At 43.9% G+C, this 19,070-nt stretch overlaps 3 protein-coding genes across 4 annotated transcripts in view; 1 reads left to right on the forward strand and 2 right to left on the reverse strand.

Annotated features, from left to right (window-relative positions):
• Positions 1 to 9,413: 9,413 nt before the first annotated feature.
• LOC149748937 (uncharacterized) lies at positions 9,414 to 12,124 on the reverse strand. The gene is given in 4 exon segments (XM_089912626.1): positions 9,414 to 10,760; positions 10,762 to 11,273; positions 11,276 to 11,670; positions 11,817 to 12,124. Coding segments are annotated over 4 exon segments (1,317 nt in total). The 3' UTR covers positions 9,414 to 10,658.
• The window catches only part of MOB3B (MOB kinase activator 3B), a 206,345-nt gene continuing 198,043 nt past the window's right edge, over positions 10,769 to 19,070 (forward strand). Inside the window, exon 1 of one of the 2 annotated variants that reach the window (XM_089913116.1) lies at positions 10,769 to 11,023. The gene's annotated coding sequence lies outside the window, so the exon portion shown is untranslated. The remainder of the gene's footprint in view (positions 11,024 to 19,070) is intronic. The other variant, XM_022551601.3, reaches the window with a different exon arrangement.
• On the reverse strand, positions 15,276 to 16,529 carry IFNK (interferon kappa). Its single transcript, XM_030763816.2, has one exon. It carries the CDS (start codon positions 16,306 to 16,308, stop codon positions 15,685 to 15,687), a length of 624 nt encoding a protein of 207 aa, XP_030619676.1. The 5' UTR covers positions 16,309 to 16,529; the 3' UTR covers positions 15,276 to 15,684.

Genomic DNA, 19,070 nt, shown 5'->3' on the forward strand with positions numbered 1-19,070 from the left:
AGCCCATATATTTTTTTTTTTAGCCCATCCTTTTATAGTAACTTCATTCCCAATCTGGTTTTTCGAGCATCGTAATAATATGTTCTTTCTGATGAGACCCATACTGTTCTAATGAACTTATGCAGAGTTTCATCTCTGTTCTAGAACAATACTTGCTATAAATAATAAGTACAGTGATCATCATTTTATATTTGAATAGCTCCCATTCCACAAAGAAAAAAAAAGTACTTTCTTATTTCTTAGTAGTAGTGAGGTCCTTTCTATGCTGGGAGCGCTGTGCTAGAATCCACATCTTAGAACAAGACAGAACTTGGAGAAATTCAGAGAAAGGGCACAGGAATCATTTTTAAAGACTAGAAAATGCAATTTATGGAAAAGGGTTAAAGAACTTGCTATTATTTGCAGTAAAACTTAATACTATATTTCAGGTATACAAAGGATCATGGTCAAATAAGCCACATTTATTGAGTAATGGCTACGTGCTAATTTCTCATTTAACCCTCACAACGACCTTGGAGATAGAGTATCCCCAAGGTCCACCACAAGGACACTGAAACTTAAGATGAATGATTGTCCAAATGTGATAGACATTTCTCACAAGTATTCTGCTTTTCTCTCTCTCTCTTTTTTCTCACCGAGGAGTTGGATAGTACTTTCCCCTTCCGTGGAACTCAGGCATGACCACCCGAATGGCCAATGAAATTTGAGCCAGAGACGTGTGTGTCGATTTCAGATGGAAGGTAAGAAAACCGCTGTGAGCTTTGCCTCCTTCTCACTCTGCCACAGTGGCCATTAACGTTCTGGAAAGTGACTGCTCCCCAGCCTTGGTCCTACAGTGGGAGCCACGGGAGCAGAGTCCCCCACCCACTCCTATCCACCCAACGTGAGCGTGGTGCATGAGCGAGACATTCACCTTACAGTTTTAAGCCACCGACTTTGGAAGATTGTTTCTGCAGCGAAACCTGTTAGTCACCCAGTTGACTAGAACTTGACCTGCCTCTACTGCCCACAACTTATTTTAACTAACATGCTGTGCTACCTTCCAGGTAGAGAATGATGGTTGTGTCTTCTACCTGGTGTAAGGAGAAGGAAAAAAAGGTCATTATCTCCAATGACCGGAATTGAGATTCCCCAGGGAATTGAGATTCCCCAGGGCGCAGTCAAGACTGACAGATAAAGAGAAGTGAGGGGAACTTCTATTGACATTTACTCAGAAGAGAAAAACAGTTAATGTTTTGATGTATTGTCTCCCAGGCATGTTGAATGAACACTTTGCATAGATTTTCACAAAGAAAGCTCTACTTAAGGGAAACTTTCGTAATAGAATTTCTGGCTTGGAATTGTTTACTCTGCTTCACGGTCTCTCTCTGGTTTAGCCTATTTTCTTACAGACCTCACAACGATAACCTTCTCCCTTACTAATCAGCCCACAAGATGGTCTTCATTTCCAGTCTACCAGGAACCCAAGGATCTTGGTTGGATCTCCCCCAAATCAGAGCCTGAGACAAGGACTCGAGGGCAGTCAGTTTATTTGGGAGGTGATTGCAAGCAGGAGTGAGAGAGCAGGCTGACTGAAAGAAGAAAGAGGAAAGGCCAATATAAAGCTGACTCATACCTACCATCCAAGGTCATTGTGAGGATAAGAGGAGCTAATATAATTGAAAATGCCCAACACAGCTCCTAGCACATAATAGGCACTCAATAAATGTGAATCCCCTGCCCTCCATCTCCTGTGAAAGTTCTGCAGCTGTACTAGATGCTGAGGCAAACCAGCTGTAAGGTCCTTCCAACTCTTCACTTGTGCTTTCCTTTGGGTTTCTGGTGAGGACTCTACCCCCAATCTGAGTAGCAGTGAGGAACCACTTCAAGTGAAAACCTGATTTAGCATCTGCTGAGATAAACAGAAAAGAACGCAGGAAAGCAAAAAGCCAAGGAAAGGGAATGAAAGTGTAATTCAATTTTATAAAAAAGGAGATTTGTTCTTCTGGAACGTTGGGTGGAAATCTTGCTGAGTGACCTAGCTGTCATAAATCCTCTCTGGAACAAAGTAACACAGGAAGGAAGGGAAAGAAAGAAAGGAGGAAGGGAAGAGGGAGGGATAAGGGGGAGGGAAGAAGGAGAGAATAAATAAAAGAAAGAAGGAAAGAAATTATCCAGCAGGGGCTCTGCTGGGAATTAGACCGTAAGACTCAGGGCCAGTGTAAAATGAAACTTTCCTGAAAACCTTTCAGAGAGGCGTGTTTCCTCAGAAGAGCATCATCTGGGCTGTTCAATGCCCAGGGCAAGTCTCTTTCATCTAATTGGACATGAAACACTATCACATTTGAGGTTGGCTGGAGGCCATTCAGAAATTAAATAATTATTCAACCCAAGGGGCTCTCCAAATGATGATGTAGCTCCTTAGGAGGAAATTAAATAGTGAACAGTGTATCATATCTAATTGGAATCTTGAGGAAATAGGGTGCTGAGTAGGTAAAACATCTGGGGGCTAACGTAGGGCAGAATGAGTGATGCCCTCAGTTTTGTGTTTTGCCTTAATTATGATGTAAAAAGGAAAATCTTGTTATTTTTTATGCCAGGAGGGCAGGGGTTGGTTGGGAGAGGTTCCTCCATGCACCTTCCGTTTGACAGTAGAAAGTTTACTTCTTTCATTTCTTTGCACAGATATGCAAGGAGAGCTGAATAGTCACAAACGGCTTCTTAGTTTGCCATACAAGGCAGTTGGGAGTTAATGACTGACTTATAAACCATGGTAGTGGGTAGGCACTGAACACAAAGGTACCGTAGTGATTTCCCCCCTTCAAGAGAAAGTCTGTTTGAGACCCCTGCTATGTTCCTGTTTGGAAGAGGGAAGGGGGTTGTGATCAAGTTTGAAGCATCCATGACACAGCAGCCTCTTCTCTATCTTCGTATGCCCTTTTGTATGAATTACTGTGAAGCACAACTTCCCAAATCCACTGAGCACACAACGGTCTGATTTTCCCACTTGAGAAAGGTCCTCAAATCTTACTCTTAAATTGACTTTGGGGATCCAGACTCTGTACGGTGTCTTCAGATAAGACTACATTAGATGCTGGTGTTCCTGGCAAGTCTCCCTCCTTGGATCATATCTAAGCTGACCTGTTTAATGGTGAGACAGTTCCTCTCAATTACTCAAAGTGCTGAGGCCAACCACAAGTGTACCACACCTGGCTTGTGTCAGGCCACAGCAAAAACGTCAAGCTTATCTCCTGAGAAGAAGAGTCCCTCACTCAAGATTCAACTGATTTAAAAAACCCCAAACCCACAGTCTATTAGGAAGATCTGAAAGAGTATTGGGTCACTGTGAAAAGTACAAACAGATCTTAAAAACAGAAAGAAAGATCACAGTCTCCTTTCAATAAAATTGATGTTAAAATGACTTAGGAAAGAATACGCACTCTATTCGTATAGAGTTGCAGGTAATTGTCCATTATGATTCCAAACTGCATCATTGTTTCAGCTGCACTGATATAACTCTGAACAGTATCATAGGTTCTTTCCAGTCCTCAGACTATGACCTTTCTATGCCTCAGTCCCACTCCTATAAAATGGGATTGGTCTAGGGCTTCCCTGGTGGCGCGGTGGTTGAGAGTCCGCCTGCCGATGCAGGGGACACGGGTTCGTGCCCCGGTCCGGCAAGATCCCACATGCCGCGGAGCACCTGGACCTGTGAGCCATGGCCACTGAGCCTGCGCGTCTGGAGCCTGTGCTCCGCAACGGGAGAGGCCACAACAGTGAGAGGCTTGCGTACCGCAAAAAAAAAAAAAAAAAAGGGATTGGTCTAATGTGGATTTCACCAAAAATGACTATAGACATCTAGTGTTATTATAAAGATAACATGTGTAACATGGATTCTTGTCATGGGTTGAAATTGCTTGAAATATTGGGTTGGCCAAAAATATTCATTTGGGTTTGTCCATAAGATATTACAGAAAAATCCGAATGAACTTTTTTGGCCAACCCAATATATACATTGTTTGAATTACCATTATTTCAGTGCTTAGGAGGAGCCATGCACATTTATTTCCAGGACCCAATGTTCATTAACATAAATGCTAGTATTACAGATCCCACAAAGTTTTGAGACAATTCCTCCAACCTTGTGACTAGTCAGAATTTTGAAAACAAAATCAAAGTAGGTAAGCCGGAAGTGCTCCTTACTTTTGATTTATTACGTAGACACTTAGATTTGCAAACTGTCTTTGCTTGGGATGAAAGGAAAGACTCTGAGAACATCTACTGTTTGTTAGTAAGCTGCCTGTAATAATCGCAGTTAGCGGCACAATGACACTGGGTAATCAGACTCAGCCAAAATGAATAGAATTTTCACAAAATTTTACCTCTCACCAGATCTAACTGGAGTAGCCCTTGAACTCTGAGTACTGCTCTCCAGAGCAACATGATTATGGGTCTAAGTTCATCAATGACTAGGCAAACATGCTTTCTCCATTTTTAGTCTATTGCAATCTGACTGTTATGACGTTGCTATGGTGACACCTTACCGATATCCCTTTGCTCTTTTGGTACCCTCTCAGAGGAAGCTGTGACGAAGTGGTTTGGCAACAGAATCTTTCTGGGACTTTTCTCACACGTGATTGAAGACCAGCAGGGCTTTCCTCTTACCAAGAATGTATAAAGTGTGAACTGAAAATTATGAAAAATAAGTTGCACTGACTTGAGCAAGGAATGTGAATGTTATTCACCCTGTATCAACCTAACCAGAAATATTCTCTTTTTGTTCCCAATTCCAGGAGATGTCATCCCAAGGGACAGTGAGTCTTTTGGATTCAGTGTGGAATATAACACATGCTGGGTGCTGGGATCTCTTACCCTCAAGGGGGAGGGGCTACATGAGGGTGGTGTGAGAACGACATGCTGGAAAGAAAAGAAGGTAGTGTTTTTGAGCACTTATCTGTCAGCACTTACAGTGACAGGCACTCTGCCAAGCACATTACATGCAACTCTTCACTGAGTCCATACGATTACTTATATTACTTACCCCGTGTTACAAAATGAAGTAGCTGACTCAGAGAGATTAGACACAGCTAATATGGATCTTTCAGACTCTGAAGACTATTCTCTTAATTTCCATGCACCTTGTCTCTCTATAATTCATCCTTCAGATGATCCTGGCTTCTCTCTTTTCCCAAGAAAAGCTTGGAAGTGAGATTCATGAGTGGTCCCATCCAAATTCTTCAGTCTTGTCCCATAGGAACCTGGAGAGGATTATCTGAAACAGCTGAAAAGCTGACAACGTCATCTGGGACAAATGCACCCTTGTGGCCTTTTCCACTTAGGTATCAGGACACACAGAACACTAATGGTCATGAGACACAGAATCAATGTCCCAGTTTTACTAGTTGTGTAATCTTGGGTGAGTCACTTAATCCTTCCAGCCTTAGTTACTTTATCTGTGAAACGGAAGTGGTGAAAACCATACTTGTCCGAAGGTCGGGAATGGACGGTTGCTCTCATTATCCATTTTTGCCCTCTTTTAGAACCTTTTGAGTCTCAGATATTTGAGTCTGTGCCCTGGACTCAGATTTATAGGTCCATGATTGCCCTTTTATAAGGCAGCAAACAGAGTTAACAGTCTAATGAAAACATTATACTCAACAAGAAAAGTTGATTTTTCTCTTCTCAAAAGTTCATTTTCCTCTTCTACTTGTTGCCTTTTGAGTTACAGCTTCAGACATTACTTTGGAAGCTCCTTGAGGTGATTTTTCTCCATTAAGAACTGTTAACAGAAATCATTAAATCCCTTTGCTCTCTAGCCTAGCTTTCGGGATCCCAGCCCTTATCCTCTAACTGCATGAAAACTAGCTGTATCTTGGTTTCCAGAGCACACCTAGCATTTTCTCCCTTCTTGTGTCCTTACTGCTGTGGCTCCCTCTAGCTGAAACAGCCTTTCCATCAGACTGCAGCAAGGTCCACCGTCTTAAGTGCAGCTCAAATGCCACGTCCTCCCTGAAGCTCCCTACCATCAGCTCCACCCAGAATGAATCTATCCCGTCTCTATGTTCCAATTAGTGCTATTGCTATTTGTGTTTCTCTTGTCACTTTTACTAGACTGTAAGCATCTCGAGGGCAAGAGCCAGGGTTGCCCATTGCCATGTGATAGTGGTGAGAAAGTGTGAGGGTTACGGCCATGGGCTTCAGTCACACTGCCCAGTCTAAAACCTGCCTACATGATGTACTAGCTGCATGACCTTGGGCAAGTTAATTCAAACTTTTCTAGTCTATAATTTCCTCACCTGTACCTACTACCTAGGGATCTTCTGAGTATTAAATGAGATATTCCATGTAAAGTGTTTAGCAAGTACCTGGCATATTGTAGGTGCTTAATAGATATTAAGTATTTGCAATGCCTACAGTGAGGTATTTTCATTGATTATTTCAATATGTATTTATTGAGTGCTGTATTAGTCTGTTCAGGCTCTTGCAACAAAATACCATACCACTGAATGACTTAAAGAATAGACGTTTACTTCTCACAGTTCTGTAGGCGGAGAAGTCGAAGATTACAGTGCCAGACAATTTGATTCCTGGTGAGGAATCTCTTCTTGTCCTGCAGATGGCCCCTGCTCACTGATGTCCTCACATGGCAGAGAGACAGCGATCTCTTTCTTTTCTTTTTTCTTCATGTAAGCCACTAATCTCACTATGAGGGCTCATCTAACACTAATTATCTCCCAAAGACCACATCTTCGAATACTATCACACTGAGGATTAGGCCTTCAACATATGAATTGGGTGGTAGGTTGTGGCGGGCCGGAGATGGGCACAGATGGGCACAGAGTGGGTGACAACAATACAGTCCATAGCAAGTATCTATACATTTTCTATACTTTTATTGAGCTGGTCTAGGCATAGAGCAATAAACCAAACAGAATAAAAACCTTTGTCTCATGGAGTTTATATTCTGCTGGAAAGAGTAAGGCAGTGTGTAGAGGGAATAATTGCTGTCATAGACGTCCACTTCCTTATCTCCCTAACCTGTGAGTATGTTAAGCTACAAAGGGGAATTAGGTTGCGGGTGGAATTAACATTGCTAATCAGCTGACTTTAACATAAGAAGATAATCCTGGATTATCTGGATGGGTTCAGTGTCATTTCCCCACAAGTAGAAGAAAGGAAGCAGAAATACAAGAGTGATGCAATATGAGAAGGATTTGACCTGCCCATGCTGGTTTTGAAGATGGAGAAGAGGGGCTATGAGACAAGGAATGCGGGTGGCCTCTAGAAGCTGGTAAAAACAAGGAAACTGATTTCCCCCCATAGATTTAAAAGAGGATTGCAGCCCTGCTGCCACCTTGATTTTAGCCCAATGAGACCTAAGTTTGGACTTCTAAGTTCCAGAACTGTAAGATAAATTTGTATTATTTTAAGCCACCAAGTTTGTGGTAATTAGTTACAGCAGCCATAGAAAATGAAAACAGGCAGTGTATATATTGTATATCACATGGCGATAAATTCTATGGAGAAAATTGGAGCGGGGAATGTGGAGAGGGAGTGTTGAGGGTGGCAGTTGACTGTAATTTTAAATAGAGCAGAAAGGGGGGCCCTCTGGTGACTTCTGACCGAGGTCTGAAGGAAGTGAGGTAGTAAGCCTTGAAGTATCCGAGTAAAGAGTGTTCCTGGCAGAAGGCACAGCAAGTATAAAGGTAGGAGCTTACCTGGCACTGGTGGGAATCAAAGAGGGCAGTGTGGATGGAGCGGAATTTGTGATGGGGAAGGTAATGGGAGACAAAGTCAGAGATAAAGGGGTACTTCTTTGTGCTGCTTTTACTCTGAGTAAGAAAGGAAGGCCCAGGAGGATTTTGAGTAGCAGAGTGACGAAAGGCAACATACATTTTAAGGGAATTACACTGGCGGCTGTATTGAAAATAAAACAAACGCAGGGCAGGGAGGAAGCACGGGGACCAGGTAGGAAGCTATTGCAGTATTCCAGGCTGCAGGTATTTGTGGCTGGACCAGGATGGTAACTGTGGAGGTGGTGGACGGAGGTCTGCTTCTGGATATCTTCTTTTTTGTTTTTAATTATTTATTTATTTTTGGCTGTGCTGGGTCTTAGTTGCTGCACGTGGTGAGCGCAGCAACTAAGAGTAGGGGCTGCTCTTCGTTGCGGTGCGCGGGCTTCTCACTGCGATGGCTTCTCTTGTTGCAGAGCACGGGCTCTAGAGCGCAGGCTCAGTAGTTGCGGTGCACCGGCTTAGCTGCTCCGTGTCATGTGGGGTCTTCCCGGACCAGGGCTTGAATACATGCCCCCTGCATTGGCAGGCGGATTCTTAATCACTGCGCTACCAGGGAAGCCCCTGGATATCTTTTGAAGATAAAACCAATGAGTTTTTCTGATAGAGGTGGAATAGAAAAGGAGGAAAGTCAAAGAAGATTCCACGGGGCCTTAAGCAACTGAAATGTTGGACTGGCCCTTCCCTGAGTTGAGGGAAGACAGCAGTGTGAGCAAGTCTGACAGGAAGAGTCCATTCAGTGTGGGTGAACTTTTGATATCTGAATCCTCTCCCTCCCCCATTCTTTTCCTTCAGAGTGCTTTTCCAGACGAGCAAAGACACATACACATAAGGAATAATAGCCAATGGGAAACAATATCTACTTCACATCATGATGGGGCCAGTTTGCTGTACAATACAGGGCTCTGATAAAAGCCAGACTGGAGAAGAGATGTAGCCCAAGATGCTATAGATTGAATGTTTGTGTCCCCCCAAACACAATTCGTATGTTGAATTCTAACCCCCAAGGTGATGGTATTGGGAGGTGGGGCCTTTGGGATGTGATTAGGTCACAAGGGCAGAGCCCTTATGAATGGGATTAGTGCCCTTATAAAAGAGGCCTGAGAAAGCTTCCTTGTCCCTTTCTGCCATGTGAAGACACAGAGAAAAGATGTCTATGAGGAAACGGCCCATCATAAAACATTGAATCTGCCAGTGCCCTGATCCTGGACTTCCTAGCCTCCAGAACTGTGAGAATTTCTATTTATAAGCCACCCAGTCTATGGCATTTTGTTTTAGTAGCCTGAATAGACTAAGAAACAGGACCAAAGAAGGCTTGAATTTAAAATGCTGCCCCTTCAGAGCAGATTCTGAAGGTTGAGCCATTTTCTTCCAGCCACCAGGTCACAGGCAGGGAAGCTAGATCAAGGGTGGTTGAGAGATAGGATGTGATTCATTATATTGACCCCACTCACTGGTTAAAGTTATCGAGGAAATAACAAAGCCTTCCTCCCAACCACCAGGTTCACCATTTCTCCCCACTGAAGGGGCCACTAAGGGGATGAAGTGGGATGAAAGTTCTCTTTTCCCTACAGGCAAGGCTGAAACCCAAAGAGAGAGGCAGAGACCCTTCCATTAATGCTTATTGATTAGAATCCAATGCCTTCTTTGCCCCGCACATGCCCTGCTCACCTGCGCGCTGGAGCTTGAACGCTATCTTCGAGGGCAGAAGTTGGATCTCAATGTTCTACTTTAATTTCTGAGACAGGAAGCCTTATTTTTCTTCCTCTCTTCTTGACAGAACAGAAAAGACCACGTAATGAGAATTCTGGGGCAGGCAACAGCCTCTTCCCAATTAGGGACAAGTGAGTACGAGAGAAGGACTATTAAAGGTAAACTAGAGTAATTAAGAGACACTTCTACCCTGATTGTTATGGATGATGAAGTGCTGTCTGATTGCCATGGAGCCCAGGAACAAAAGGAACTTGAAAGCAGTGAATGGGGTTTGAGACAATTTGGAAATGAGATTGCATGACTCAACAATGAACAGAAACATTGCTTAGTGGCTGGGTTTTTGTATCTGACCATTTTTTCTTCTCTTGTTTGAGTTTTATATTCACAATATTCATTATCTTTGCATTGCCAAATGACACAGAATTAAATCGTTTAATCCAGGGTTGATATCATTAGACCATGACTATTTATTAAATATTTCTTATAATATCAGAATTGACTTGATATTGCAAAGGATGGGTGTGATTTTAGAGGGTCTCACTTGGTAGTTGTGGAAACAGCTTTTGCGGGAAGGATGTTTTCTCTGTGTATTCTAGTTTCTACTCAATATATTTCCATACTTCTTTAAAGTGTGTAGTAAGAACTGTAAAATGCAATACTTAGTCATTTGGTACTTCTCAATCAATGTCCACTAAGATGCTATCATACGGAGAATTAAAAGATGTGGAAGACTCATTCTTTTCCTCAGGAAGCTTATATTTAATGACTCCTACTATGAACTAGGAATACTTTCTATGTTTACTTTACCCTTTACTACCACCCTGCAAGGTAGATACTACAAGGTAGAGGTCATAGACCAAGATCACACAAATAGAAAGTGGCAGAATGTGGGTTGGGCTTCAAAGTCCATGCTCTTTCCATTACTCCCAGCTTGCTCTAGCAAATTGCTAGACTCTCAAAGTATTTTCCAACGATTAATGCTCTCCTCAGTCGGGCAGTCCACAGCATTTTTCAACAAGTCAGAAAATCCTGGAGAAGGTAAGCAATTTCCTCCTCTCTAGGTGCCTTGGATGTGGCCCTGGTGGACCCAGAACGCACGCTTTCTGATCTGATGTCCTACTCCCCGCCCTGGCCACAGGGTCAATGTCTTTTCCGCAAGGCCGGGAGCCCTGCTCAGACTGTCCATTCCCCACCTCTTTCCGGAGGGAAGATGACCCAAAGGCGACCTAACGTTCCTTTCCGACGGAGCTGCCATTCCGCGGGCGACCGCCAGGGGGTCCCCGCACGCGCCTCCGCCTGGTAGCCGCGCGCCGGGTGCCGGTGGGGGCTGCTTTGGAGCGGCGGCGTCTGCAGCTGGAGTCCCGCGCTCGCTCGCCCGCGCGCTCGTTGAGACCGCGCGCGCTGGCCCGGGAGCCCCTCGCTGGATTCGCGAGCGTCGCCCCTCCTGCCCCGAGCTCATCCTCTTCGTCTCGCGCCGCCTGCAGCTGCCCCGGCGCGGGGACCGAAAGGGCCCCGGGGCAGAAGGTAAAAACCCCACGGTGAGTGAGAGCTCGCATCAAGCGAGGGGAGGTGGCGCAGCCCGCGGCCGCTCGCGCCGGGTCGCGCTCAGGAGGGTAGAGGTGCGGGGCGCACCTGGGGGCGGGTGCAACAGGAGGGCGGGAGGCGGCGGACCCCGTTTCCCCGCCCGCCCTTCGCTGGCTTCCGGGGCTGGAATCCGCGTCAGACCCCTGCCCGCGTCTTGGCTTCTGGCCGGCTCCTCCCGCGCCCTTCCCGGGTGTGAACAAGAGTCCACCCCGGGCTCCGGGGCCTTGATTTTAAAAGATCTGTCAAAAATATCGATCTTCTTCGGGGTACAAGTCTGTCCCCGAATCCATCCCGCGTTGCAGATGACTGCAGGGTGCGTGCGGGGCAGTGGGTGGCGGGAAGACAAACTTTTACAAAAGTGCGCCTGGGCAGGGGGACCACGTTTAGGGCGTCTTGATATTGAAGGAGGAGGCTCGGCTCGGGTCTGCGAAGGGGGACTCCGCTCCATCGGCGAGGTCGCCCCGGGGACTGTGGATGCTTCTTGGAGGGAGAGGGTGTGAAAAGGACGTACAAATCCTGCCGAACCCCTGGGCCAACAACTGTCAAATATCTGGAATCCCAGCCCCTCCCTTTCCCTGCACTGAGGAAGAAGGTGGAAACCCTTCAACTTTCCTTTAATTGCCCCTCCCTGCCTTTGGACCCCTCTGGAAGGGTAAAGGGCCGACTCCCGGCGCCTGGCAAGTAAGTACCAGAGACCCCAAACTCCTCAAGATCCCCCTTCACCCACCTTCCTGACCCCTCCCAGACGTCCTCCCCGCAGGGACCACGCGACAGAGCCGATTGAAATCGTGGCGAATAGCCTTTTGTTTCTCCGCGTTTCCCCTATTGTTTGCCTTTCTCACATCTGGCGGGGCTCGGGAGACAAGGAAGCCCCTCGGGTCCTCCTCCCCCCGCCTCCACACCAGCCACCCGGCCAGCTCGCGCCCGGGAGCCCGCCTGGGGTAGGAGAGGAGCCCGACCCCAGCGGGGCCGCCCCACCCGGGCCTTGCGGTTAGAGGGCGGAGGGAAAGTTGTTCCTTCCCCGCCTCCTCGGGTGCCTGTGGCCCTGGGCGCATTTCTCAGGTCTTATCCCCAGCGCGCCGAAGAGCGCAGGTCGAGATGGGTGCCTCTTTCGGCAGAGAGTGGAAGCGAGGTTCCGCCCCAATCTGGGTGTCCTTTGCTGGGTTCCAGTGGATTCCGATCTCCGCCTAAAGGCGTGTGGCCGGCCGGCTGCCAGGCGGCGGGACGGGATCAGGGCACTTCTGGTAGGCAGACAGCTTTAAGGCTCTGAGGTCTGCGAGTTTCCAAGGGTCGAAGGGCAGGCGAGTCGCCTTAAAGAGAATGGAGATATGCAAATAACCTAGGAAGCCTCGAGACTTTGTCTAGAAACAGGAGTGAAGTGGCTCCCTCCAGAATGAACCTGGAGTTCTGTCTTCGCATAGGGCTCCAAGTGTAAAGTCCCGGTCCCCTCTCGGCATTTAGGAAAAGCGGATCCGGAGGACCCAGTGCAGACGCTGCCAGGGCCGAGTTCACGATACCCATGCCTTGTGGATCGGTGTCTGGAGACAGAGTTCTCCTGTGAGTGCGCCTGTGAGATTATAGTGGCCCTGTTTCTCTGCCTTTCCTATCAAGTTGTTTGCTTACACATGGTGCTTATTCTTAATGGCTGTGGATTATTAAAGAACTAGGACTTACCACCTGAAACTAATATAATATTGTACATCAACTATACCTCGGAGGCGGGGGTGGGGCGGGGGAAGAGCTAGGGCCGAAGCACGGTAGCCACTCTGAGAGGGCAGGGCCCCCAGCTGGTGCCCCTAGAGTCGGTTAGACTGTGAGAGGAGACTGTGTCTGTACATCTGTTGGAATCTATACCTGCACATAGTCTTACATATGCTGGTGTTGTCAGCCTTTTCTGTCTGACTGACAGCCCATCAGTCCCCTTCCAAGGAGACTCAACTACACCCTTTTTTAATTCTCTACCATTTGATCCCTGCCCCAAGACAGGGGAGGGAGGAAGCTTCCATCTGAACACTCGTGACCGATGTACCCACTCAAGCATTTTAAGTAGAAACTGCACACTGGCCTCTGCCCAGTTCCAGAAGTTTTCCCTTTACTGGACTTATAACTTTTGAGCTTCCATTTAATAAAGAAGAACAAAGGAGACTAAGTCAGGAGAGTGGACACATAGAGCACTTTCTCCAGTGACTTCTGAATATTACCAGTGGGACCAACAAAAGAAAGCAAGCAAAATCTTTGAAGCACCAGAAGGCACTTTACAAAGACTACATTATGAAACTGATCCCCAAGGAAGGATTCCTTTGAAACTAGCAGCAGCAGCAGCAGCAGGAGAAAAACAAGAAGGACCTGAGTTGCTCAAGAAGTGTCTAAGGGCGTCATTAACAAAGTGAAAGGGCAGTGTCTGTCCCAGTCTACTCCAGTAAGGAAGACAGGGTAATTGCAGTGAAAGATAAGCTTGTACAGTTTCTTTAATTTTAGAATTAAAAGAAAACCCTCCCCAGCATTGTAGAAAAAACCAGAAAATACAGAGAGGTGAAAATTAAAACAGAGGAAGGAGGGATATTATAAACAAGGCTCCATTAAACAATCTTATCCAGGTATTTCCTTGGAATAAATTTCTGGAGATAGGATAGCCAGGTCTAAGGAGTTAATGTACTTTTTAAGGATATTTAAGATGCCATATTGTCCCGTAGGAAACTTTTGCCAGTTTAACCTCTCCCCATCAATACACAGGAGTTTTTTTTCCCTATACCCTATACCCCACTGATAGTCTATATTATCACTCTTTTTTTATCTCTGCCAGAATGGTGGGAGGGGAGTATCTTATTGTCTTCTTTTGTATTTATTTAATCATAAATGGGATTAAACATTTTTTCACATTGCCTGTTAGTATTTCTTTGTGATGGTGCCAGTTTGTGTCCTTACCTATTTTTCAGTGAGAGTGTTCTCCTTTTTCTGACAAATGGTGCTCGTAATTAAAGCATCCTGTCTGACTCCTGCCCCTGCCAGTACAATCAGACAATCTTTATTGACTGGAAGTGCCAATTCTCTTCCTTCTTGCATTGCAAGCATTTAGCAAGACTGCAACCATAACTTGCTGAAGTAACTGACATGGTCCCAGTGGAGTTACAAGGGAGACCATGCAAAGGCATTATTAGAGAAATTCATGGAAAATATTAAGTGTATACTTTCTGCTCAGTAGCTTGCATGCCCTAATTCCTTTATAGCTTGTAATGCTTTTTTAAAATTTAGAACTACTACTGATGAGTTGTTTTTTCTAAATGGATTATGCTAACTCATTTTATTGTCTGATCCTTCCACTGATAACCAGTATCTAGTTCTTGTGCCTTTAAACATTTCTTCTAACTTTTGGACTGAATTTGCCTCAATTTTATCATAAGACTTTCTCAGTTTGACTACATTGTTGGAGCCCTGTACTTGGATGAATCTTGAATCTAAACAGTTTAGCAGCGTGCTGTTAAAGTAATAGCAGGAGAAGCCTTCCAAGAGCTGAACCGGGTACATTTCACCCTCTTTGATGCATTTGGGTAGCCACAGTCTCCGTTAATTCTTGCTTGAAGGTAGATGGTTCTGAAATGGGGTAGAGGAGAGAGAGGAAGAGAAGATTCATTTCAGCTAGAAGATGAATTAATACAGATGAAGGACCACACAAGAAAATTTAAGTAAACAATCTGGGTAATCTAGGTACAAATTAACTTTCAAAAAGATAAAGTCTATTAAAGTGTCATGTATTATTAAATTTATTTAACAAATAGAGAGTGGCTTTCTAATTGGGAAAATCCAATCTGAAATTCTTCCATAGTCTGACTGTAGACATTTCATTTCAGGCAGAAAACAAACAAACAAAAAACAATGAAAGGCAGATATTAAACTTTTCTGTAGCATTTTCAATCCTTTAGATATAAAAATCACACTGTACGCATTAGGAATGAACAATGCTCTCTGCATTAAATCATAGGCATCTAATTCAACCATCCAATATCACCATGGATCTTCACTCTCTTAAAATAATAAAATACCAAGCCACAAACTTTGTATCATTTTAACTAAACCAAGTTGAGAAGCAAATGGGGCAGAAATTTCAATTTTTTTTTTATTTTTTATTTTTAACAGTAGGGAGACAGGAAGGGTTTTAACTCTATGGGAGCGTGTATAAGCTCTTTTAACGTGCTGAACTTTCCTAGAATAAACAACCTTGGCAGCAAGAGGATTAAGCCATTGAGGTGTTCCATTTTTCAATATTCTCTGATCCGTGTCCTCTAGCCATTGTTTTGGTGGAGTTCAAAGGTGAGAGATAGAGCAAAGCAAGTACGAAAGAGCAAAAGGAAAGAGGAACAGAGAGTAGAAGGTGGAGGGGGGATCCTTTAAAACTGTCTTCAGGACTTCCTAACAAGACTCTTGGTCACCCAGGAGGTGGTTGGCATCACTTTCTTTCTGCCAAACTTCAGAAACAGTGAACATTACCTAAACCACCACCAATCCAACCGAGGGGAGCCTTGGCATAGCACAGTAATCCTTAAACAGAGGATGAAGGAGGAAGAGAAGGAAAAGGAGACTTTGGAGAGAAGTGGAATTTGAATTCTGAGAATATACCTTATTTCCTCCTGAGTAGTGCTGTGAATTTATGAAAGAAGTAGAAGCATCTTCTGATTTCCACTCGGACGATCTCCCAGGCGCAGTGACTGTATTTCTTATCTTTGAGGAACCTGTCTATCCTGTTGAAATACCTCCTGAGCTCTAGGTTGCTCAGCTGGGGGACTGGAGTTCCTGACTGTGTCCGCTCATCCTCTGCCACCTCTCTCATGTCTTCGTTTTCCTCCTCTTCTTCCAAGCATTGTTCCAGGTATTGCAGCTGTTGATCGAGTCCGATTTGGACTTGTCTCAGGTGTTTCTCTTCCCAAGTGGATTTGAAGGTGTCTTGAATGAAGATGTGGAAGGCCTGTCTGGACATTTCATAGAAGGCTTCCTTGATGTCCCTCGTCAGAGGCTGGGTGTGTGAGAGGATCTCTTGGGGCAACTCAAAAGCTTTGCTTTCTCTTAGACACTCTATAGGAAATGACTTGCTCATCCTTCTCAGAAGGCTCAGATTTTGCCAGGTGACTCTCCTCAGGTGAACATTCAGCAAGTTACAGTCCAGAGAGAGGACGCTGGTGACAAACAGACCCATGAGGCACACCGGCCACATACACTTTCTAATCACATCAGGCTCGGCGCTCATTGTTTTTCCTCACCCCCTTAGCTGAAAAACCCACAAGACTCAAGGTTGACAGTGAGTGAGGTTTTAGGTCTTAAGTATTACTTCGTGTGCCTTTTATACACCTGGGTATCTTCAGTGGGGAGGAGTTCTCTCATTCGTCATTTTATGGTACTCAGGGTTTCAGCCCCTTTGCCTCTGAGGCTTTTTTGACTTTGGGTGACTACATTGACTTTGGAAATGCAATCTTGTTTTTTTTTTTTTTTTTCCAGAGAAGTGAGCAAAGCATTATCATTGTGTTATCTTAGGTGCCTGGGTGATCCATCCCAGTACTATAGAATCATCAGAACCAGCCTGATGCAGACTGTTTCAGAAAGAACTGAAAACTGGGACTCTATACACTTACTCACCTAATACTATTACATAAGAGAGAGCAATCCTCCAAGGAAATATTTTTACCTGACCCTGTAGCCGAACATCTTCTCTCATTGAGTTAATCATAGACGTTGACAAAATAACTATGATTATTTGATTGCAAGACCACTAGAACATAACATAGGTTAGGTTGTTTCTAATCTTGATAAATTAAGCTTTTTAAAAAATAATTAATTAATTTTTATTTTTGGCCGCGTTGGATCTTCGTTGCAGTACCTGGGCTTCTCCTTGCGGTGGCTTCTCTTGTTGCGGAGCATGGGCTCTAGATGTGCAGGCTTCAGTAGTTGCAGCACATGGGCTCAGTAGTTGTGGCTCGCAGGCTCTAGAGCGCAGGATCAGTAGTTGTGGCACATGGGCTTAGCTGCTCCGTGGCATGTGGGATCTTTTTGGACCAGGGCTCGAACCCCTGTCCCCTGCATTGGCAGGCGGATTCTTATCCCCTGCGCTACCAGGGAAGTCCTTAAATTAAACTTCTATGTTTGGATATTTTCTCTTTTTATTTGACTTTTCTGGGCCTCAAAGAAGATGAAAAACAGAGTGGGTCGTTGAGCATGGCACTTATCACAGAACAGGCTAGGCCAGCTTAGTTTTCTGTTGCCATTAGGAAATGTTGAAACTCTCCAACTATCCTTTCCTTTAGTTAAACCTGAACCAGTGCTTACCACCCCCGCATAGCATTTTCTATGATCTGATCTCTTTCTTAGAAGTTCTCCAGCGGGTTGTATATTGGGGAATATTTTTCTGCCTCATTAACTTCTCTCTTGTAGTATCATGCTTTTTTTTTTTTTAACTTTTAGGTATGGTTTAGACAGTATTTTAAAACTTTAACTTAGCTGTCTTTCCTTCTTGTTTAGAGGTTCTGCGTGCTGGAAAGTTTTTTTTGTTTGTTCCTGTTTGTTTTTGAGGAGGTATATGAGTAGGTGATCACCCATTTTAGCCAAGCTAATTCCCACCTGGATCAGTATTACTGTGGTAATAATGGCTGTCCACCACTTATGGTTTTCACCCTGTTTGACCAGATAACCTTCTTCTGGTTATGGTCAAAGAAAATTTCTTTCTCCAGGAATGTGAAATGGGATGTCATTAAATAAGGTTAGCTTTAATTACCACCTTAAAAAAAGAAATGCATTAATTTTCAATAAAATCATTTTAGAATGGTAAGCAACCACTGTTCCATAAATATGGCAAACTTGGACCGCAAAATTGCTTAAAATGTTTGTGTTTAAATTAGCTGGCTACACCAAAGGCTAATTGTAGACAAGTGAGACTTCTTAAAATCCTGGCTTTTTGGACTGGTTTACTATGAGAAGAAAACCTGCTACATAATGTTACTCTATGTGCTCTCTCTGTATAAATTCTGATTTCACAGAGATATTTTGTGGGATGACTAACTTAGAAAAATAATTAGGAAAATGGGCCCTTTTACACAGGAATATAAATTGACACAAAGTTCCTGGAGAGCAAGGTGGTGCTATGTATCAAAAGCCTTAAAAATGTACATAATCTTTGACTCAGCAATTCTCCCTCTAGGAGTTTATCTCCAAGAAATAATGGTGGATGTCTTTTAAGGACTTAGCTGTCAGGAAGTTCATCACAGCAAAAAACTGAAAACAATTTAAATGTTCAGCAGTAGGTACTTGGTTAAGTAAACCATCTGTAGAAGACATCTGTGCAAGCATTAAAAATTATGTTGTGGGAATATATTTGGTTACTTGGATGGATACACTTTGTAGCTTAAAAACAAGTTTACGTGGTAGTATATAGTCTTATTTGTTAAATATAAACATATGCATATATGTACAGAAGAAATCTAGAAGTATATATGCTACAAATATTGAGTCATTATCTCTGACTAGAAAAATAATGGGTGATTTTTAGTTTTGTATTTTTATTTACCTAGACTTTTAAAGTTTTCTATAGGCAGCAAGTATTTCTTATTTAATAAGGCAAACTATTTTTCAAACAAAATATATTGAAAAAAAGAGATATTATACACCTGCAGTAGGATCAATACTACTTTATTTATGTAAACATTTCCGCTCTAGGGTACTTTAAAAAGGAGATGTGAATTTTCTCTGAGATTCAGTTCTAATTCAGTTGATATGAATAATATAGACTATGTGGGAGTTCAGTGTAGTATTGTTACAACTTCGCATATAAAGAATATAGGTTTATGTATATATATATATATATATAAAATACATATATTTATTATTGCACATACGTACACACACAGAGTTTATAAAATGCAAATCTCTTCTCAGGGCCAGACCTTCTTACATACCTCACTTAACTTCTTATACCTAAAGCTTTTTGAATTGTCGCAGTCAGAACTGCTTGTTCCTCTTTGG

The sequence above is a fragment of the Delphinapterus leucas genome, chromosome 6 (assembly GCF_059928025.1).
Source record: "Delphinapterus leucas isolate spDelLeu-1000000601 "Yukka" chromosome 6, BTC_Dleu_Yukka2, whole genome shotgun sequence".
In the NCBI taxonomy this organism is placed as follows: Eukaryota; Metazoa; Chordata; class Mammalia; order Artiodactyla; family Monodontidae; genus Delphinapterus; species Delphinapterus leucas.

Excerpts from the sequence above, each read along its gene's own strand:
- IFNK (XM_030763816.2), bottom strand. The coding sequence starts at position 16,308 with ATGAGCGCCGAGCCTGATGTGATTAGAAAGTGTATGTGGCCGGTGTGC.